At 45.6% G+C, this 23,551-nt stretch overlaps 1 protein-coding gene across 7 annotated transcripts in view; it reads left to right on the top strand.

Moving 5' to 3' along the window:
- Positions 1–3,790: 3,790 nt before the first annotated feature.
- The window catches only part of arnt2 (aryl-hydrocarbon receptor nuclear translocator 2), a 49,779-nt gene continuing 30,018 nt past the window's right edge, over positions 3,791–23,551 (top strand). For 4 of the 7 annotated variants that reach the window (XM_035525001.1, XM_035525007.1, XM_035525005.1 and 1 more), the window contains exons 1-8: positions 3,791–4,299; positions 10,115–10,229; positions 12,328–12,375; positions 13,225–13,269; positions 14,562–14,775; positions 15,339–15,552; positions 20,867–20,969; positions 23,028–23,093. In XM_035525001.1, the coding sequence (XP_035380894.1) occupies positions 4,269–4,299; positions 10,115–10,229; positions 12,328–12,375; positions 13,225–13,269; positions 14,562–14,775; positions 15,339–15,552; positions 20,867–20,969; positions 23,028–23,093 (836 nt within the window). In that variant the 5' untranslated portion in view covers positions 3,791–4,268. The remainder of the gene's footprint in view (positions 4,300–10,114; positions 10,230–12,327; positions 12,376–13,224; positions 13,270–14,561; positions 14,776–15,338; positions 15,553–20,866; positions 20,970–23,027; positions 23,094–23,551) is intronic. The other 3 variants (XM_035525013.1, XM_035525018.1, XM_035525022.1) reach the window with 1 other exon arrangement.

A 23,551-nucleotide genomic window follows, 5' to 3' on the forward strand; every position in this document is an offset into this window, starting at 1 on the left:
TGAAACATATAAACTCTGTCAATTAAAGAAACTATGTAGAAGAACAGAATATGAGCTTTGAAGGGAATTACTGGGCGTGTGTTTTACTGTTTGTGTATTGTACCCTTGTTCTGTACCATGTGACTTCGCCACCCACAGTTGGAGCCACTCCACACTCGGAGCCGGATCAGCCCAGGTCTCTGGAGCACAGTTAGCTTTAGCATGCGTACTAGCTGGGCATGGCGCGCAGCAGTGATCCCGGGCGAGAGGTGATGGTAATGGGGGTGGACAGCGCCCCCCCCCGTTCTCCTTAGCCTGCTAGTCGCACAGGTGCAGGGCTGTCGGCCACCCATCACCCCTGCCCGTAAATACGCCATCTAACAAGGGCAAACAAGAGAGGGGTTTGCAAACACTCGTGGTGTGGAGATGAGCTTGCTTTGTCCGTTCCGGTCTCCTCCCCTAAAAGGTGTCATTGTCAAAACCTCTGTTGGGTACACACTCATGCAGAATATGCAACAACTCTGCATGACTGGCACTACTAAAACACAAAATCTATTGGTTGTTAACACTATGTGCCACTATATCCAAGTGCAACAACAGAAATAGAACTACGGGCGTACATCTTTGGCAAATGTTAATATTTGGCAAAGTGACCGCACAAACAGGTTTGTTCACACACGTGCTCCCTTGTTTCTGAACGTGAACAGAGTTTCCTTGACTTGGCCAGTGCAGCAGGGTTTTTTTTTATGACCTCGTTATGGACCAAAGAACAAGCAGCAGTTTAGAAATATGATAGGGCTTCATATGTGCGTGTGTTCTATCCTGACTGCCCTCCGAGCCCAAGACAGCTCTGGAGATCGCCATGCAGCAGAAAATGTCTCTCTAAAGCCTTTTCTTTCTGTCTGTGCACATGCAAAAGAGCTCACAGGCAGGGTGGGCCTCCTGATTGGCTAAGACGACTGGACTGTGTCGAAATAGCTGCTGACTGCTGAGCCCACGACGGAAACATTTTTTCTGCGCCGCTCTGGACGTTCATGAGTGACGACGCTGCTGTTAAACTGAAGCTTCCTATTAAAAGATGTGTGCGGTTTACTAGATTATTTAGGCTCTTGAAGACTAACACCAAAAAGAGGCCGACCTGACTTTTAACATGGCTGATATTTATCACGCTTTTGTAAGTTAATAAGATGTGATCATTTTAAACTGAAGTAGGTGACGAGACAAATTACTTTTTTTTAATGCAAATTAGCTTTTACTTAAAGTGTAACTGATTAATTGGGGTGAGCAGAACAGTTAACAGAAGTGTTATTTCCAGCTTTCCGAAGTGGATTTCACTGATACGTCTTCCAGCTATAGAATGTAGAATAGCTCATATAAGATGGAGAATCTTAACTGGAGAAACCAGAGTTTCAGAAGCAGGAAGGGTATTTGGCATTACCCAGCAATACAGCATAGTGTTACCCAAAGCTTAACATTTGCTGTAAAAACACAACATTCCTTCTCACTGTAGAGAAGCTACAGAGGACTGGACAGTTTCTTTACACTAACATCCAATTTGTAAGGGTAAGGTTTCTCTTTCCTGAGAAACCACACCATTTCTCAGCTCATGCACATCTCAAGTAATTTGCTTTAAAAAAAAAAAAAAAAAAAAAGGGGTTAATATATCCTGTGGATGAATGGAGGCACATTTTCGTGTTAAACTGTACCCAGACTGTCTTTGTTAAAACATTTCTGATGGAATGTCTTCCACCTCCATTGACATCTGTGTCTCTAATAATGCTCAAACATGCAAAGCCCTGAAGCTTGGAAGTCTGAACTCTACCATTCTGTTTGGATTGAATGAGACTGCTGAAAATAAATACCGTGCTTCCTAATCTAAAAATATACTGCTGTTGTACTGTATGTAGGCCACTATTGGGCAAATGTCCAGGTGGTTCATGTATTTTTTAAATGTTAGTTAAATCCAGGACAGTGGAAGAAAAAAAACCAAAAACAAAACACACACACAGAGGAGCACAAGTTCAGAATTGAGTCAGAGCCTCAGAAGTGTAAAGCTAAACTCTCAGGACACTGAGTGATTATTTAGTGGGAGTCTGGTTGTATTCTTAAGATCTGTATTAAAGGAAAATGGATGTGATAAAGGAATAATTATCTTAAAAATGCTAATATGGCTAAAATGGAGCATATTCGCATCATTCTAGCTTCGCACTCACAGCTTTTGCTCAATATGAACTGTAGGTATTTTTGGGTAAGTACTTTAATAACAGAAGAAAAACGGCTCGTTGGAAGCCACTCTGTGTAGTAAAGGGAGTAGCCTAAAACAAATGAATGAGCATTTTTCGCAAACCGCCCTACGGATACGGATGCCAGTATACATCATAAATTACTTGACTTCATCTTCGGATGCAAACAGGTTTTGCTGCCTCGCGATACATTAAGCGCTATCGGACCAGAAGCGAAATAGTAGCCTGCGGCTCGTCACCCTTATTAAGTGGGTTAGCGGCACTGTGTGAAGAGAATGTTCTAGATTCATGAGGTATACAACCTCACGGAAGAGGAACTGGGTTGTGCTGCATCTCCAAATCACCAACCATTAAAAAAGCAATAAAAGTTTTTAAAAATACTATCTCCTTCTCTTAGGTTAAAACCACAGGAGCAAATGTATGCCATTACCACAGTAAAATGGCCTGAGCACACTAAAATCATCAGCGTTAAATGAAGGCTTCTTCTCCAGAAGTATCCTGTTAAAGTGAACTTATGTGTGAATAACCGAACACTGGCCCACACAAGCCAAAGAAATGGAAGGACTGGATTTAGGAAATCTTAAGGTACAGAAAGTATTCAGTTTTGAGGAATGTGTTTGCTATAAGAGGTACTGCATGCAGAGCAGTGAGCTGTGATATGAGCTGTCAGTTTTCTATATAGGCTGAAAAAAAATCTCAACAAAAAAAAACCTCTTTCACACTAGCCTGATCAGATATGTTCTGCTCATGTGTCTTATTAAGCCATGAGACAAGTCATATGACTGGCTGTGAGCATGCTAGACAAAAATGGTTATTACACGATAACATATAAACTATACCTGTCACGTAAAGGTCGGCAAGCAGGTATGGGAGAATTGAAGTCTACGGATTTCCCGGGTTTTTTTTCTACAGATTTTTACTGGGTCGTTATAAATAAATCAGGAAAAACTGTTGTAATAAGCGTGTAGTGCCCTGTCTATTCTAAATCGTTAGGTTAGTCAGGCGAACATTTCAGACATCTGCTTTCTGTGGGTTTGGGGATTTCTTCAAAAGAACCTCCTTTCTCTGATGTGGCAAAAGAAATGATGTAGCTAACCCTTCGTATGGTTTACCCAGTCGCACTCTCTCTCTCTCTCTCTCTCTCTCTCTCTCTCTCTCTCTCTCTCTCTCTCTCTCTCTCTCTCTCTCTCTATATATATATATATATATATATATATATATATATATATATATATATACACATATATATATATATATATATATTTTCATCTGTGTTGGATCTGATGCCCTTCGCCTAAATTTTATCCATGAAAACCAGGATAAATTGTCTTGTGAATGAGCGTCAGAATGTTTTCCCTAAAGTGAACCTTTTCTGCTTAATTCGCAACCACTGTACGTTAGAATAGTTAGACTACACTATTGTTCAGGCATCAAATAATGTGGTGTTTACAAATGTACGTTGAAATAGTATGTACTTGATAACTATATGGTAATAAAGACAGTGTTTTGCTTTTTTAAAGATATTTTAAATCACATTTCTTTAAAAGTTTTAATATTTCTTAAAACGGAACTTACATCTTCCTGCTCATTAATAATTGTTTAATGTAGGTTAATTAATACAATCCTGGGAAAATGGCAGCATTATATAAAAATTGGCAAGGATACGCCTTAACCGATAGTACACGAGTATCTACTCATTAATCTTTCGCGATGGGCAATTTAGCAATTTTAACTTGCTGCTATAACAGTATTAATTAATTCAAGCGAAGTCTCGCGTTGTTAACGTTACCTTTCAGACATCTTGCATTCTCCAGTCTGAAGGCAGAACTGGTTACATGCACCAACAGAGAAACGGAGTGAACGACATCAACTATCGTCCGCGTCCTCGTCGAGATTCGCTCGCGGCTGGACATTCGCACGCGAGTGTCCTATAGGCAGCGGGAGCGAGTTCACGTGCCAGAGACTCGCGCGGACCCTCGTCTCCCCGGTGTCCAAGTGTCGTGCGTCATTCCCCGTTTCTGCGTTTTGGTTTTCCACCGAGGCAACATGGCAACACCCGCCGCCGTTAATCCGTCGGGTAAGTCGCATTTTTTGGAACTGTGCTGTCAAACACAGACCTGCTGGGGGAAATGTAGATTCATGGTGTTATAATTATAATGTTTTACGTTAACAAAAGAAACTAAGCGCGGAGCGACGGCCGACGTCCGCTTCAGCATCCCCTTCCCCCACGTAGCTTACCGCTTTTCACATAGCCGACAACCGAGTTTTTTTTAAGGCTTAAACGGTTTTGTGCTTGGCCGTTTCGGGTACATTATATCGGAAACGGACCACCGCGTTTGACAGCTTTCGTGGACAATACGGGCCGCTAACGCTCAAACCGCCTTAATTCGGGCTTCGCCTTTCACTGATGCAAATTAGACGCAGGATATATTTGCCACCAGGCAGCGGCTACGTGCTTTGATTTCTTCCCCACGAAGCTTTCCTTAATGCTTCGTCGCTTTATGGCGGATATCGTTGGCTCGTGTGTTGTTTATTTGTTCTGAAAATCCTTTAGTGTACGCGGCGGAGACCGAGATTGGGTCTCTGCGCCTGTTGATCCCATCTTTAACCTATATAGTTAGAAAATCTCGGCTGAAATAGTGGATATATTGCCCCCACTAAACCAGCGAGCTACTGAGGGAGCGATGTCACGAAACGACTTAGCTTAGCTTAGCTTCCGAGGCCTGCTCTACTCGTGTGGCGTAATATTTTTGTAAGCCACGGGCGCAAGAGCATGTCTAGACATTTTAATTTTAATAAAGGGGAACGAGTTAAGCAGGTGGAATATCTTAAATGTGCCACCGTTCATGAAATAGGCTCCTTGGTGTAACCGCTTCTTGTAACGGCTTCTTGACTCACACGTCTCCTGCAGGTTAAGTTAAAGGAATGTTTACTGGTTAGATTCAGTCGCCCCAACCACGGTTTATACACTTATTGATACAGTAGAAAATGTTTGGGTATTTACTAAAGGCGTCTTTGTGGTGTTTACGTTTAACGTAAAGTTGTCTTTTTTCCCTACTGAAATGTTCCTTGGGTTTCTTAGGATATTTAATCGAAGTTTGTATTTTTAGTGTGTCCCCGACTGTAGGACAACTGATTCAGTCCATAAGGACCTTAGTTAGCTATTGGATCTGATACAGGCGTGTGTAGGCTGCAAAAATGTGAACCGTTCAGGACGGCTTTCCTTAAAAAATGTACTGAGATATGCGCTGCTATTGAAACCGCTTAAGAAATATAAATGTATAATAGAACAAAACTATATTTAATTTAATAATATAACAATGAATATGTTGCCTGTTTCGTTGTTTTTACTGATTCAAACATGAGCACACTGCTTCTGCCTCCGTGTGCCTACGCTGTAAGCCTTGGTGGTCACGATCATGGAGGTGTCTATGGTTATATTTTAGTCCAAAAGAGTAGTTTAGGGGAGACGTCACATTCTGGGTAAAAAAAAAAAAAACTTCGGACACTATGAAATGATGATCCAAGCATCTATGACTGAAATATTTGACTTAAGTGTATTATGATTGTTCATTTGAGGCTGTCATTCTTAACCACAAAACATATGGAATAGACTCGTTCTTAAATATAGTGTACTTCTATTTAAGACTCAAGAATCAAACCAAAATCACAATAAAAGAGTAGTAATATACCCCTGCTGCTAATGACTTTACTTTAAGGTTAACAACAGCAAAGTTAACCAACCTGTTTGAGACTGAATACCAAAATAAGCAACAGAGGGTGGTACTCAAATATTAATGTGATGTCATCAATTCTTATGACTACATATATTGTTCAAGTGATTTTTGTTTATGTTTGTGTAATGTAAGTTATTGTTGAAAAAAAAACTTGTCTAGGGAACTTTTTCTTTTCATCATTCAACTACTGTCTAACTCTCCTAAAACGTTAGCACCTAGGATTTATTTACTGAAAAATAATTCTCTTGATTCACTTCATTTATTGTATTGAATATGTTTAGATCGATGTAAAATTATCATATTGCTCTGATCCTTGGAAAAATTCTAATTATTCTTATACCCTTAAGAATAAGAACTCAGAGCGCAACTGGGGAATATTTAGGCTGCATAATTCACTTTAGTATTAAAGTATCATTTTGAATAGGCTTAATGTTGGTTGTAATCCTATGGAAATTTAAGTCTTTCCTATATACTGGATATATTTGTGTCCAGATTTTCAGTCTGGACTGAAAATAATTTTTGCTTTATACCAGGGTTGGAAAAGAAGGTCACCTCTGGCCAGAGGGTAACTCATTAATTGTAGGTTGACTAGAAACCAGAGGGAGTATACCAAGCAGAACATAAAACACCCTCAGCGGTTTTATTTCCTGGATAATGATATTAATGAAAAATGCCATAGTATGACTTCATTAGACTTCATACAGAAGATGGCTAATTGCTAAAAAAAAAAAAAAGCCATGACCAGAAGTTCTTTCCATTTTATCCGTTTTACTGAAGACATTGAGAATGTGCTAAAAGTGGTAGCAGTGCACACTGGTTACTCCCTGACTTGCTTTGAAGTTTGTTCGCCCATTGGACAGTTTTTTTTCTCCCTCACCAGCTCATTGGAAATGCAGATGAGGTAAGATGAATAAAGAAGGAGAGCGTTACTAGCACCTGGTCGAGCCTTGGAGCTGCCAAGCACGATTTAGAATGCAGCAGAGCATTCTGGGAAGAGTCAGCTGTCAGGAGTGGGACTGAAGGACACTTTGTTTAAAAATTTGCGAGCTGGCGCTTGGTTAGCTTAAACAAGCTGCGGTCCTGTGCGCTCACCCCTCAGCACACAAAACCGTCTGAAACGCCAAGCGTGTCCTGCTCCGATGTATTTGTGATAAGGCCGTGTGCCAAATGGGGTCACCTTTGTTACGGAGATTACAGATGTTATTGATTAGCCGCTGTTTGCCGAGTGTCTGTGTTTGGGGAGCTTTCTTCCCAGAGTAAATTAACGGGACGACGGCGGGCAACTTGCACAACCCCGCAAAGAAAGGAGTGGCGCACGGCGGCAGCGCACAGCTCGGAACACTGCTCCGCTTGCGTCAGCCGGAGGCCTCCGTCTAGCTCGGATTGCACTCGCCGTCTGCACTCGCAGCCCGAGACTGCGGCCGTGCCCAATTTGTGTCGGCCTGTTCATGACCGCAGGGCTGCATCTGGCTGGAAGATTTTGGGTGGCGGAACTCTCTCAACATAGCTGTGTCAGTTCTCATGTAAAAATCTCCCCACTCCAGTGCAGCACAGCTGTGATACTGGCGTGTAAAGAACACAAAGTCCAGGTCAGAGTCGGCAGCAGGCCTGCAGTCAGAAACTGACCAGCGATGAATTTGAGTGAAGGGGTCCTGAAAGAGACAGCATGGATGCAGTGTTTAATTACACATATATACATGTACATACATGACAGTTTGGCCATAGACTGTGTATACAGTCTATGGTGTGGTCACTGAGTGTAGGGGCAGGGTAGGTGTTTCTAATATGTAGGTGGTGAGCATTTTTTTAAAGGATTTTTTTTAAAGGAGTAGCACACATTATCCATAACAGTAGTTAGTCATCATGGCTTTTTCAAACCTATGACACGTATCCCTCCTTCTGTCCTGTCGTCCCACCTTATACGATTAGTGAACCTTCCTACTTTCTTTTGCAGAGCTAGCTGTCATCTAGTGCTACCCCTTTGCCATGTTACTCAGAGGCAATACTGAAGTCTGTTACTGTGCTAATTACTTTGTTAATGTCACTTATGATTTATTAATGGTGAAATTCATGTTTATTTGATTTTAACTAATGTTGGAAATAATATTGGATAAGGGAACATTAGTCTAAAGTGTTACCAGGTCATCTAACTTGGGTCTGTTTCATCTGATGGTTTTGTGGAGCCTAGGACAGACAGAATAGGACAAACAGACTAGGACAGACAGACGTCTGTTGAGCATAGACCATTAGTGATTGAATTCTTTGCCTTGGATTTGTTTGTTTTGATGAGTTCTTGTCATGAAGCCAAGGCTTTGCTGGGTTTCCCCTGGCAGAGTCAGACATTTTTTAATGAGGAAGGTTAACAGAATATTATTTGTACTTTTTAATTAAAAAAGCAACCCTCCGAGCAGCTGTCAGCTCCTCCAGTCTATAGTTATTCGCAGTGCACAGGGTGCTCTGGAGACCATGTGATGCAATGTTCAGGACCATGGCAGCGGGAGCCGAACTGCATGTCACCGTGATGGAATTCTCTCGCACAGCTGTCTGACGCTCTCCCAACGGAGAGGCACTTTTCACGCTGCATTTAATGCAACGACCCTGAGAAAAAGAGGCTTATGGGGCAGTGGGGGTGGTGAGGTGGTCAGGGCTGAGACCGGCAGGGAGAGGCCTGGGGCAGGGAGAAAGGCGGCAGAGGCATGTGCGCAGAGGTGCGACCCCAAGGAGGTGGGAAAGCCAGCCGCTTCCAGTGGTCCCGAAGGCCAGACGGACCACTTTGCCCCGCAGGCTCTGGGCGACGCTCGTCAAAGCCCAGGAGCATCGCTGGGAGCTTGGGATTGAAGCCGGAAGCTCCCCACCCGCGGCCTGCCTCCGGGGCCTCCGTAGCTCCCCCAAGAGAGAAGCATCATAGATGGGGGCGAGGGCCGCACACAAGGCATCAAATGTTAATACCGATCGCAGTGTGTTTAATGCACGTTGGGCTTTTCGGATGCAGGTCTTTGAGAGCGCGTATGGGGGTGGGAGTGGGCAAGGGTTGGGGGTTTTGAGCTGGGAGTAACGTGGGCACCACCCGAGTGTGAACAGCCTTGAAGTGGTTGGAGAACTACTTTTTATTTTAGTGACAGAACCACTTATCAAAGAATTTCATTATTATTGGTTTTTTTTTTTTACTTTATGCTTATAATAGACCACATTTCGTGCATATTAAATGCATTAAACACTAAAGCAATTTAAATGATTAGCCTTTTAATCTCCCAACTTACGAATTAATTAATATTAATTAATCTTAATTAATCTTCAGGCATGTTATTCAGTAACTGCTGTGAATTATTCAGCAACTTTATTCAAAGTAATATGAAAGATGGGTAGTGACAGTGAAGAATGAGGTGAAAAGTGCTTCATTTTTGAGCTACATGGTTGCCAAAGCAGCGTGTTCTTTCATACAGAACTGAGCAGATGAGGATCTGGCAAACCCGACCGTGGTTGACCTGCAATAGACCAGTGCCCGGTTAACGCGCCACGCTGCACTACCCAGGCTCGTTCGCTTTCAGTGTTGGCAAGGAAATGTTTGGTAGGCTCACATGTGCGGGCAGGGCACACGCTCCAACATCAGCACGTGATGTTGCCATGCTTCCTGCCCCGCGTCTTGCGTTTTCTCTCTTTGGTGGACAAGTCTTCATCAAGAGAGCCGATTCAGTGCCGCCTAGCTAATAAATCACAGAGACCTTTCAAGGCATTTTTCACGCCACACCGTGCATGGCATGGTGCAGGGGTTTCATCCGGAATGTCGGCGCAGCACCTTTTTTAGGTAACTTTTTTTTTGAAGTGTCTGTTTGTCCTTGGTGTTTAACCAGTGTACGATGTTCATGTTTTAACTGTGTAGAGTTCAGACTGGTAACAGTTGCAGTTGTCCAGTCTCTGGTGCTGCCGTACCTGCGCTCTCATTTCCTCCAAACAAACAACATGGGAATAAGAATGTGTGTCAATCAATCACAGCTGTGGAACGTTTTTGTTGTTTTTGGTTCTGTGGTTGTTTGTTTGTTTGTGTGTGTGTGTGTGTGTGTGTGTGGCGGGGGGGGTGGGGGTTGGGTTGTAAGCTGCTGTAAACTACTGACTACTCGCTCACTCATTTTCAATCATTCTGCGGTTGGTTTACAGAGATGGGCACAGATCTGCCCGGTCCCGTGACCATGGCGGGCGCCGTGGTGGGCGCAGGTCAGGTCAGGATGGCGGGCACCATGCCGGGCCGAGGGGGCAAGAGGAGGTCAGCAGGGTGAGTACCTTCTCCCTCGCCACAGACCAAACCGGCGGATGAAGGCTGGGTTTGAGCCGGGCGTCGGGGATGATGATGCATTGTGCCGCAAGGCTGGCTATAATATCACATAACGTCAGTTCCGTTACAAGTGCATTACAACTCCATTATCTCTCTCTAAACAAATCATCTGGTTTCTAAGCTGCTTCTTAATCCTCAGTGGTGCAGAAGGCTTATTCTAATCTCTCGGCCCTGATCTGTATATTATGCTGATTACTTCCCCATCTAAAGTTCCGCACATAAATAAATGCAGATCCCAAGAGTGTGTGAAGGGCTAGGATCAGGCCTTACGTTTTTACATCCCTTCAAATATACCCATGATACCTGTGGCTGAGTGCTTTTGGCATTCATTAGTAAAGGCTACAATGCCCTGCCATCATCTTCAGGGTTTCCTGCTTTAGACTTTGAACAGTGTTCCTCTGTTGGATCGAAACAAACAGCCACCGGTCGTCAGGCAGCGAGCACAAGTACTGCCCAGGGCCCCCCCACCGTCCCTTTGAAGTTCTGAGCTCGCCACTCCGCTCAGAGGCTCGGAAACACAGGCTTAAAAGCACCCGCATGAGATTCAAACGAATCCTTAGCCGGGGTTCACGTGGAGAAGCGCGCAGCCAGGATGGCGGGTGCAGGACCTGGCAGCTACCCGTCTCGAGACCCCACCGAGCAGGACAGGCCCGTGACCAGCCCCGGTGCTCTTTCATCGTGCCTGACCCTGTCACCCCTCTTCAGAGGGGACGGATCTTTTTTCCAGCATCTCTTTCGGAAATGTGACTTGCAATGCATCGGATTGGAATGCTGCTGCAGTACAACACAAGCATCGCCTTGTAGTCCTCTGTGTTTCACACAGCTAATGTTGTGCATTGATTACGCTGCATCACATGCATGTGCTTCAAAGACAACCAGTCTTTACAGACGTGACCAGAAAAACGGGCTGACGTAAACAAGAGGAAATCAGCCCCTTAAAATTGACTTCTGCAGTCTTCACTGGCATCTTTTAAAAGTTGAAGAGAAGTTTCATTGGAAGAATCAGTTTAAGGTCTTTTGCTTCGTTTTCAGCGGGAGATTGAACAGCACTGTTATGTTTGGCTCTTGTTCCTTTTACTCATCCTGATTGGACAGCAGGGCAAAAAAAAAAAACCGAAAGCCGGAGACCTAATTAATGGCAGTGCTTCCATATGGTCACACTTCACCTCACTGGGACGTTTCAAATGTTGTATATTTTTCCCAATTTGTCCGTGTCAGAGTGAATTGCTTACACATTATTCTGGATTATTAAGTGATTGAGGTTGTTTTCACATGATGGGACAGAACGTTTTCTTTACGTTCTTTCATTTAACTCACATAAACACGACCACATGGAGCTCTCGTGGAGTGTGGGAGTTGACTGAGACGGCGATGACGCGCTGGACGAAACCCTGATCTCTGCTGAGACACACCGTGCCGGCCTGACAAGAATCACTGCAAACCTCCTGGCACGTTACTCCAAACCTCCGCTTCAGAACCTTCTCTTCAGAACCCCGTTTTGCTGCTTTTATGATGGTTAATAAGTGCACATATGCGTCATGCGTGTTCATGCTCAGACCCCTCGTGCACACTCGGGCTGTTTCCATGGACACCTTGTCGTGGCGCTTGCATTTGCTGTTTGCCTCGCTGTAATCTGCTCTCAGAACAAGGTGCTTGCCGCATGCAGGTGTGTGCGCGCGTGCGTGTGTGTGTGTGTGTGTGTGCGTGTGTGTGTGCGCGCGTGTGTGCGCGCGTGTGCACGTGTCGGTGTGTGTGCATGTGCTTATGTTGTGGGTCCATTGTGTGTATCTCAGCCACCTAAAGCCAATGTGCTCCAGCACTGATGGGACGTGTTTACCCCAGGACCCTGGTCCATGGCCCCTCACGCTCATGACACGTACACATCCTGATTGTTCATTCCGGTCTGTATGCGAAACGAAGGCACAAGCTAGACACCTGCCAAGCTTTACGTGGGTCATTAGGTCACGGAGGATAAGGTGCGTTGGGGTGTGTTTGGTCAGTGGTTTGATTTTGGTCTTTCCGGTCTGTTCTCCTGCAGGATGGACTTCGATGATGAAGACGGAGAAGGACCAAGCAAATTTTCAAGGTTAGAATTTAATAAACCAACATGTTTTTATTGAAAATATTTCAGAGTTGTATAATTTGTATATTTGTCTCAATAGAACATGTAGTTGGTTTTCTAAGTCCCCAAAACCTCACTGTAACATCACCACGTCCTGTCATTATTGTTTTGCACTGGCATTTTTCAACCATTTTGTTTGAATTTCTTTAAGTGTTTGAGTCTTCAGCATGCGCCATTTTCAGACATTCTCTCACTTTTTTGTTTGCCTCAACCTGTGGTTTTCTTTCAGTCCATGTTCTCTTTAAAGGACCTGTATCCATAATTCCCCATGCTGCCCACAGCAGACAGCCCTGGCTCTAGCGCCGGAGTGGAGACAGTGCCCTCTGCTGGCGACTCGACAAATCACATCAACATCAACTGCCATAAACTCAACATAGCTCATGCAGTCTTGATGCAGTCATGCAGCCTCTGAGAATATACAATAAGACATTTATCTGGAGAAAACCAATTCTTGAATAAAATGTTATTTTTATTTTAAAATTTGAGTTTAACAGGCTAATTTGTTGTGTTATAAGAGTAGCGCTAACATTAGGAGTAAAGGTTATTCTGCTAAAAGAAAAGGCTGAATAGTCCTGTTATATTGTTTAACTAGTTCATATTTTATTGCATGAAATAGGGATACAGTTACTTTAAATGCATGTTTTCTTATCATTGATCCATTTACAGTGTCTTCAATCCATGGTTTTTTCTCAGATTTGAATTTTCATACAGGCTAAAGTGTTAACCGTGCATCCCTTTCTCATCTGCCCTCTCCCCCCTCCCCCACCCTCTCTCTCTCTCTCTCTCTCCCTCCCTCCCTCCTTCTGTTTGTAGGTATGATGATGATCAGATTCCTGCTGATAAGGAGCGTTATGCCAGGTAGGGCAGTCTGGCGCTGGTCTCACAGGACAGCTAGAGTTCAGACTAGTGTCCATAGCAGAGCCCAGGCCAGTCCTGGGCTCATGGCTCCTCCACAGAGAGAGGAAGTAACAGACATCAAGTGATGCAAACCCATGTGATCTTACAAACGGTTTGGTAACAGGATGATTAACTGATATGCCTAGAGATGGTGTAATTCAGTCCATGAATGAATGAATGAATGAATAATTCACCCACTGAGCCACTGAACGTTTTCTCACAGTTCGACTTGATCTCACCCAGCAAGCTGCAAATCATCACCTGGCCATACGGGGCTAGACAGTGCTAGAGAGCACTGCTTCAGCACTGTCGCCTGTTTAATTTTGTCCCCACCAGCACACGATTAGATGCCACCTCCGAACTCTGCTGCCGAAGCAGACCGTAGAAAACCTGTCTGTCTTGTGTCAGGTGACGGTTGAGGGGGACGTGTTTGATTGACATATTGCCGCGAACTTGACAAGTGGCACAATCAAATGCTGAAGGATGAAAGACACGATTGACGACTTTAATTAAAACATCTCTGCTTTTATCGTATCGCTCCAGTTTGCAGCTTCACTTCGCCTGCGTTTGCACCACTCTGATTGTCAAGATTTTATTCGTGGATTTTTTGTTTGTTTTGTTCTTCTGCTGCTTGTTTGATTTCTTTCTCCCACGTCCTCTGGGTCCACCCAGTACGACGGCACCGCCGCTGTCCCTAGTGGGCGCTTTAATGATCGCCCAGTGTCGTGCTGGACTGAAATCACACTTTAAAGAAAGCCTTCCATTACAGCCCCAGACGCGCAAGATTTAGAGCAGCTCTCCCTCCTCTCTGCAGGAGCGTCCAATTAATTATGTCAATTTGAAGGATTTCGAAAGACTATTGTAGAGGAATGCAGAAGATTTTCTCAGATGAAAAAGTCTTCCAGCCTTTTGGGCTGTAATTCTTAACGTACTTGTCCTGTATAGACTACATAGCTACTGAGAGGTGAGACTAGGAGACAAAGTAGCTTAATTGTGACCGATGGTTTGTGCGTAATGAGTTTTGTCTCTGTATCCTCAGAGCAGTGTAGAGGGCTGATCAGGTCCATAAATCCACAGTTTCTTTTTGTGAGTGTTACTTTCCAAGACAAATACTCAACTCGAGTGTGTGAGTCCAGCAGTAGGTAGGTCTCCACGCCACGTCGAATGTGGTAACCCTGGTAACCTGCTGTAGCCCCGCTCCTGAAGCCCCGCCCCCCCGGTATTCTGTCCCTCTGCCCCTGCCCTTTTTGCAGGGAAAACCACAGTGAGATCGAGCGGCGCAGACGCAACAAGATGACACAGTACATCACGGAGCTGTCAGACATGGTGCCCACGTGCAGCGCGCTGGCCCGCAAGCCCGACAAGCTGACCATCCTGCGCATGGCCGTGTCGCACATGAAGTCCATGCGGGGCACGGGGAACACATCCACAGATGGCGCCTACAAGCCGTCCTTCCTCACCGAGCAGGTGGGCGGGACTCCGGGGCAGGGGAAGGGGCGGGTGACATTACGTGGGCGGGGCCAAGCAAGAGGACAAACAGGCCGCCTCTCCAGAAAGCCGCGGAACACGAACCGGCTCTCCAGTTGTGGAACCCCTTCTGAAAATTTCCAGACTCCTGAATCCTGTTGATAGGCTGTTGGCATCTGAGAGCAGCAGGAAAACTCTACAGGAACTGGCCCTTGGGGAACGAGCCCCACTTGGTTCTGTGACAGAGTGAAATGTAAACAAAACCAATCAGTGTGGTCAGTTGCTAGGAGTCATATCTCCGATTAAATGTCAAATAAACACCACTATACATCTGTGTTTCTTAGAAGGTTCATCTTTGAATTCATTTATTCAAACAAGATCTTAAAGTTGAGGCTACGGTCCGGTTTAACAGCCTGTATATGTGGGTGGGATTGTGCCTAGTAAGACACAGGACAGGGCCCTTTATGGTTACACAGTATCTTTAATAAGAGCTTTAATGTTCCGTTAGCATGCTGAGCTGAATTTGACCACAGCCGTAACAGCTCTCCTCTCTCCTTCGGCAGGAACTCAAGCACCTCATCCTGGAGGCAGCCGACGGATTCCTGTTCGTGGTGGCGGCCGAGACAGGCCGTGTGATCTACGTGTCGGACTCAGTCACGCCCGTGCTAAACCACCCGCAGTCGGAGTGGTTCGGCAGCACCCTCTACGAGCAGGTACACCCCGACGATGTGGACAAGCTCCGCGAGCAGCTCAGCACTTCCGAGAATTCCATGACCGGTGAGTCCTGGAACTGAACCACCCCGGATGTGAAATAAATTTAAATGGAGGACAGTGTTTTAGCGTGCGCTGCAATGCTCAGTCTCTCGCCATCTCTGCTCCTCACTTTCCTCCTTCAAATCTCAACTTAAAACACACTTATTTTCCATCACTTTTCATAACCTCTCTTCTTATCTGTATTTTTAATCATTGTGTTGTTTGTGTCAATTGTTTTTTTTCTCCTCCATCTTTGTCATTGTAAAGCGAGCTTGTGTCTGTGAAAGGTGCTATATAAACTTATTATTTATTATTATAATGCTGTTTCCTCTCCTGCAACTCGCTCTTCAATGGCTAACGTTACAGCAGTCTCTCCCTCACCCTCGTTCTTCAATGGCTAACGTTACAGCAGTCTCTCCCTCACCCTCGTTCTTCAATGGCTAACGTTACAGCAGTCTCTCCCTCACCCTCGTTCTTCAATGGCTAACGTTACAGCAGTCTCTCCTTCACCCTTGCTATTCATTGGCTAACGTTACAGCAGTCTCTCCCTCACCCTCGCTCTTCATTGTCTAAAGTTACAGCAGTCTCTCCCTCATCCTCGCTCTTCATTGGCTAACGTTACAGCAGTCTCTGCTTCACCCTCGCTCTTCATTGGCTAACGTTACAGCTGTCTCTCCCTCACCCTCGCTCTTCATTGGCTAACGTTACAGCTGTCTCTCCCTCACCCTCGCTCTTCATTGGCTAACGTTACAGCAGTCTCTCCTTCACCTTCGCTCTTCATTGGCTAACGTTACAGCTGTCTGTAAATGTTCTAATCCTACTGATAGTTCTCCATTCTCATTTTTATGTTTCTCTCTTTTTTACATTTCTCTAATTTTTCTCCTTTTGATTCTTGAAAAATATATATTTCAGTATTCACATGGATTGAAGGAGTAAGGATTCATCCTCAGATGCATGTTAAATCATTTACATGAATGTTATCCACTACACAGAGTGTGCTCACCTTGACAGCTCAGCTCTTGAAGTTAGCTTAGTGAATAACTTATTTAAAGAGTTGAGTCTCCGTGATTGACAGCATTGTGTTAAGACTTGCTGTCCAGAGTTCACGCGAATGCATCAGTTTTGGACAAATTGGCACAAAGGCATGCGTGACACTAACATTTCACGAGCAACAACAACCTGTCTTCCCGCGCAACGCTCGCGTTTCGATGCAGCGGGCGCGGAGAAGAGGGGCCATTCACGTACGGGGTCCCCTGCCAAGGTGTTCCTGACACACGGAGACAGGGCGTGCAGGGTATGAACGCGCCGAGCACAGCTCCACCTGAAATAAACCTTAACCACCTTAAATCATAAAAAAAGAAAAGGGACATCAATATGTGGAGAGACTTTGAGTGAGTGTGGAGGTAATCGGGTCAGTCTGTGGAGTCTGCATGTGGAAACAAACCTGCATTTCAAATATTTATATTACCTGCATTTCTCATTACATGTTTATTTACTTGTTTATTGTCCCTAGTTTATTTCTGTGATTATTTTTTATTGCCTGGGCATAGGAACGCTGACTGTAGTGCCTGATGGCATAAACCCTACTGAACGCATCAGGTGATGCTCAGGCTCAGCAGACAGGGCTTCCTTCAGGAGATGTGAGGCACATGTTTCTTCGCTAGGGGGCACTATAAACACGCCAGACTCTGCTTCCTCCTGTTGCATTGTCCTCATGTCGCCAGACACCCAGCAAGATTCCCGCTCTTCCACTACGGCACGTCGTCCATTCTATGGGAACAATTCGTCCTGCTAACGAGGTCGCGCTAATGCGGCTAATGAGCAAAATGAAAGGCAGCATGGCCCATTTGCATATGAGGCCATGCTTATCACATCTGCTAGTTTTTGCTCCTCACTAGCACCGTTCATATTTGTGATGGAAAAGAGAGTTAAAGATAGTTACCCTTAAACATTTTACCCTGGGGGAAGGGTGGTCCGGGGGGGCTATTTTTGGGAAGATAATTCTTGAGATATTTCTTTTGTTTTCCGAGATGGCACAGTAGCTGGCTAATATCATCTGAAGCTGAAATTAAAGCTGGCAGAGAGTAGGGAATTCAGGGACTTCCAAACTAAAGGCGGTCTGCTACTTTTGCCCTGTTTCATGTCCTCGCTGACGAGACCACAACAACCACTCACATTCTAACGATCTTGAATGCTTTCGCCAAATGAAACACCTTGCCCTGTCCCAGTTATTACATTCCACGGTGATTATTTTCGGCGTCCCAGCTGTTGCTGTAGCTCATTCTGTAGGGTTATATTACCATAGGACACGGAATAGCACCCTGCAACGCATTGTGGGTAATCGGGAAATCAGTGAGTGGCGGTCATAATTCAATCTATTATGATTCTGGAGAGCAATTTTATTTAAATCCCCTTGCTTCTGGTTGCTTGAGTGATTTGATAAGACTCACATAAAACCAGCCATCATCATCGCATGCAGATAGCGATGCATTTCACGAAAGCCTTAGCTGAAGTGTTGTAGATTGGCATTGATAGACACTGAAGGATTTCCTCGCAGGTCTGGAGGGACATGAGTTCTCCTCACCTCTCTCCTTCCTTTATTTTCAACTCTGTTCTTGCAGTGGGTCCAGATAAAATATTGAAGTGTTCTTGATGAGGTTTTGATAATCTCATATTTTTTTATGATAAAACGAACCAGCCAAAGCTAATGTGTCCTGGGCGGGGGAACGTTACGTATCGTCCTCGCATGCATAATTGATCGCGAGTGATTTCGGGCCTCCTGCTGACTGGCGTTAGGTTCTCCCCGGGGCGAAGACTGATAGCGGAGCCCGCGCCGTCATCCATCAGTAGGCTGGGCCGCACCACCTGATGATGTACCGCATGCTGTAATCCTGCCTCCATCACCCCCAGCCTCTGGGCGGCGAGAGAAGCCTGGGCTCTCTGCCACTCCTCCCAGCGTTAGGCCAGTAGAGATGGACCATTTACACAGACGGACACTGCTTTGTTATCTTAAAGCCGGCACTTTGTATGACCCATGGAATACTCACTTCTTGGTAGTGATTCGATTTAGCTCCGATGTAAGTTCTGTGTAATCAGTATCATTAATTGGCGGGGGGTTTTAAAATCATATATCAGTCTACTGTGGCGTGGTCTTTGCAAACTCTTGCTTAATTTCGCTTGCCTTCTGTTACTGACCATACTGTTCTGTTCTTGATGTTACAGAAGGACTAGACAGAAGGAAGGAAACAGATCTCCCTGTGTAGCGTCCTCTCTAAAATTCTTATCCTTTCTACCCGGGAGTCAGTCAGGCGTTGCTTTTTCCAGGGATTATTGTGCTAATCAGGGTGAAGCCATCGTGTCGTGTTGCTTTGCTTAGCTCTGGAAGGGCTCGGATATGTGCCGATCCTTTCATCAGTTCCACTCATGGTGAAGAGAGGCTGCCGCCCAGATATTTAGCTTGGCTGTGTTGTAGGCCCTGGGATATCCGCCGTTAGCTGTTTCATCTGCTTGTTGAACCATAACGCTCACCTCGGCCTCGGCATGGACGGGCCTGCAGGGAGCAAAGGTGCCTGCCTGTTTGCACGCCCGTAAGCCAGGAGGAAACGTCGCCCGCACGCCGCGAAAGTCTGCACGGCATACAAAGGAGAGCCCGCGCTGCGGAGCGGACGCCCGGGCGCCGCCTCGCCTGGTCTGATCGCGGAGTCGATCACAGAGGAGCTGAGCCTACCAGCAGGCTCAAAGAGCTCCCACATACCAACCCCCCAACTCCTGCCCTCCACCCCCTGTGTAGGTTTCTTAGTGCACATTTTTGTCCTTTTCTCTTCCTCTCCCCTCCTGCCAAGCTCCTCTCTGCAGGACAGCAGGGGCGACTCCATCCAAAGCAAACGCCACCTGCAGCGCCTCAGTGGTAGCTGTGCCCGCGAAAACACCACGCTACCGCCTCCGAATCCTCCAAACGCGTCAGCTGCTTCCTCATCACCCCCAGCCCAAACAAAGTGGTGGTCCCGGCACGATTGCGCAGGTTTACCGTAACTGCCCTCCTAACGTCTGCTGTTTTCTTTCCTCTCCTGTTTGTTCTTTCCTTTCCGTTTACAGCACACGTATTAGAAAGGCAGTCAAGATTCGGCCTGTGGTTTCCTTTTATGAGGTCACTGGAATTAGGTGAACGGCTCGCGTTGCACAATGGCGATTGTTTATTTACGCTCAATGTCATCTCGTTTAGACAAAATTAATTCGAAACTGAGTGCCGCCTGGTCTTATTTATGGTGAACCGCTTGCCCCTGCATTTCAGAAACATATCTTATCTCCACCACCCCCCCGTGCGTGCAGTTCCTTCTCCCTGCGTATCTCGGTCAGTGGGGAGAGGGGGAGATTCTAGGCCATCCTCTCTGATAAGTTCTTTTCTGTGTGTGTCATTTGAACTCGGCTGCAGAACCACAGCGAGTTCTGTCCTAAACATGCTGTGAGCTGCTGAAGTCAAGCGAAGTTCAGAGTCACGGGTGAGGAGGTCGCAGCTGTTGGACAGGCGCTCACGAGCTTTCACGTGGGGTCCCTGAAAGCTGGGCCAGCATGCGTTCATAACATTCCCCTTTTTCATCCCAGCGGCTGACGCGCCGCGCCACATTCTCACCCTTTACTCATCTTTCGCTCTTATGTCCTGCCACGCCACGAGCGATTTGCCATCGGGGAAATGTTTTTTTCCGGCAAGGCTCGATCTGAAACATCGCTAGTCATGCAAGAGAGAAGCTCCTGCATAGCGCTGCTTTATGAATAACAGCTGATTCCACCACGCTCAACTTGGAGGGCAGCTTGTCGTCTGTAATTTGCAGACAAAGCGAATAGTTCGAGTTCTTTCAGAGAACTTGGCACCGGTGCTTCAGTAATCAGAGACTGCAAGAGAATCGATTCTCCTTTGGGAGGATCGAACAGCAGTCGTGCGATCATTTTTAGAGTTTTCTCTTTTTACCACATACTCTTATTAAAGCCTTTTTAGATCATTTGTTTATGTAAATGATTCTGGGCTTAGATCATAGCTAGCTGCTGTCCTGCAGCTCTCTGTATCACTGAGAAACAAAAGGAGATGAATCACCCCATGACTGCTGTCTTGGCCAGGGTAAATGTTTGGTTACTTTGGGCCCCAGTGTCTTCTGGCTCCGTTATCCATGCAACTTGGAAAACAGATTTAATATGGGAGTTATTGCATTGTAAATCCTCCAGTAAAGGATAGCAAAATAGCATGCAAGGAACCTCAGACAATTTAGATTTTACGACAAAGAGGTTTCTACATTATGTCCTCTAATTGTTTTTCTCTTTGTGTGTGGGTGTGTGCGCATTGCAGGTCGAATCTTGGACCTGAAAACGGGGACAGTGAAGAAGGAGGGACAGCAGTCCTCTATGAGGATGTGTATGGGCTCCAGACGTTCCTTTATCTGCAGAATGAGGTACGACGCCAGCAAAGCCAAGTCACACCACCTACACCCCGAAGGTTGCTGGCGCCTGGAAGCTGTGGGCAACACCGGGGTCATAGGTTCAGTTCTCAGGGAGAATAGTATGCTCACCTCCTGATGAATGTAAAATTCACTTTGGATAAGAGTATCTGCCAAATGGTGTAGCCCCTAAAACTCTTCTCAAGCTTCTCGGCTTTTTCTCCAAACTTTAGTTATGTTAAGGCAGTACCCACCGACAACCTGGCTAGCTAGCTCTCCCGTTATACGGCGCCTACCAACTACAGAGGGTGCAGCCATCGCACACTTGCTCCCGGACGCGGAAAGCCAAGCACCATGTCTTCTCAGCCTACACGCTGCAGGGCAGCTGCACACACTCTGAGAAAAGTGCCCACTGCCCTCATGAGCAAGCACGAGCACCCGGGTGACCACCGTTGGCTGGCGTTGCTGTGATTGATGCCATCTCTCCCACCCAGAAAATGGTAATCTTCCCTTCATTGGTCTCCCAGCCCACAGATGGCAGGGAACATCATCGGGGCCCAAACCAGCAAGCCCATGATGGCATGGCAAGCACTTACCCCACTCAGGGGTCATGCTTTATCAGAACAACGAAGACCGCAGGACTTTGAATAAAGATTCTGAACATTCCTGGTAACCCAAGAGTTTCATCAATACACATGACATTTGTACAAGTTACATTTGAGTAACCCTGAAAGTAAAACTATGTGATATGAATCTTGACTTGTAGTAGCTTGGAGGACTTCTCGTTTGAAGTCTCACTTCTCATTTAAACCTTGTATGAACCTTCATGTCCTTGTGAAACATAGAACAAAAATACCCATCTGCCATTCTCAGCAATATGGCTAGGCGTCTTTCTCTCTTAGAAATCTAAATTAGGTTGTTTGTCTTCCTTCTGCTTTCATATGGTAAAAATCTGGGGTGGAATTCCTTCACCACCCACATAAACGTTAGAGAAGTGCTTCCTTGATGACTGCAAGAATCCTTTAAGAAATTACTGCCTTGCTATTTTTAGCCGCAAAGGCACGCGTTTCCTGAGCTTGTTTTGAACCTCTGCATGGGCCTGTGTTGTGACGTGTGGGGGCTGAAGTTTGGGACATTGCGTGTGTTTGGACTCCACGTGTTCATTTCTGCATGCTTCAGCACAATCACTTCCCGTCCAGCGGCATCATCCAAAAATGTGCGTGTCTAAAGTTTTAGATTTTACGGCCCTTTTCTGAAACCGAAACGGTGTGGCTGAAGGTTGGCAGCCTTTTGTGTGTGTGCGTGAGTGTGTGTGTGTGTGTGTGTGTGTGTGTGCGTATGGAAGGGAAGTGGGATCATTGAGAACATGCTCATCATTCTTCTGCGATGTTAAAGACAGAGTCCATTATGCAATCAATTATCCTTTACCTTGCTGCATTTCGACATTATGACTAAGCTTCAGGGAACAAGGGAAGATGTTTTTTCCCCTCTCCGACCTCATCCTGTGTATTGCAGAAACACACACACTTTGTATCTGCTCCAGGCCCGGGGCAAAAGAAATTCTACCTCGCCAAATCCGATGGAACTGATTTTGCCGATGGGATTTATGCCTCCATGACTTCCATTATCCCCGTCTGTGAATTTTTATGAGGTTCAAGAACACGGCTGATGCTGCTCTACGGTGATGAGCTAGACATCATCACCAGGTTACCCCGGTGACATAAATGCGGGTTTTACCACGAGACGTGCGCCGGCACCGGCTGTCCTTGCTGTCTTGCATTCCAGCGTTGCTGAGTGGGTATGACACTTTGCTGATAGCTGGAATCTCCGGAGCCCCGTTGGACGGCATAACCGCAGCTCTTAAATTCACATTTGAAATTGAGCTGAACTTTCAGACGTGTGGAAGCTAAGCAAGTTTCATAAGCCAAGTTTCTGATGTGTACTCCCTCGCAGCTGAAATGGATTTTAAGCGGAGATCAGTGGCGTCAATGCATTGCCGTTTGAACTTTGCAGAAGAACGTCTCGTATGAATGGATTAATGATTTTTGTTTCTTTGTCTTTTCTTCTCCTCAGGTGTGGCACTGCACCACTGGATCACATCTCTCTCAATCGCCTGTCCAACATGAGGAAGAGATACAGGCAGGAATAAATACACGCACACACTGTCTCTCTCTCCCTCTCTGCCTTCCCTGTGACTTTTCCCCTTTCAACCCTTTCAAGTGTGTCCCAGTAACTGTTGTAATAAAACATTCATTTTATAAATAAAACACATTCATAACGAAGATTCAGTGCAAGGGCAAATTCCATCATGAGATGGGACAGACGTTTTGGAGAATAAAATGCTTTGCCTGAAATTTATAAGCATGTGCCAGTATTAATAAACTCCCATCAGCAGGAGCGCAGCTCCATAAGAAGATGACCCAGAAGTAATAGTCTGCACACAGACTATCCCCTGGAGGGTGGGGAGTGTGGTATTAGTGGAAACTCCCCACATTATCCAGTAAACTGATGGGAGAATTGGAACAGCGGACACTGTGCCTCTGGGACTTCCACGTCCGATCGGAATCCAAACGTATGTGTACTAGCGATACAGCAAT

This window comes from Electrophorus electricus, chromosome 1 (genome assembly GCF_013358815.1).
Source record: "Electrophorus electricus isolate fEleEle1 chromosome 1, fEleEle1.pri, whole genome shotgun sequence".
NCBI classification, from domain to species: Eukaryota; Metazoa; Chordata; class Actinopteri; order Gymnotiformes; family Gymnotidae; genus Electrophorus; species Electrophorus electricus.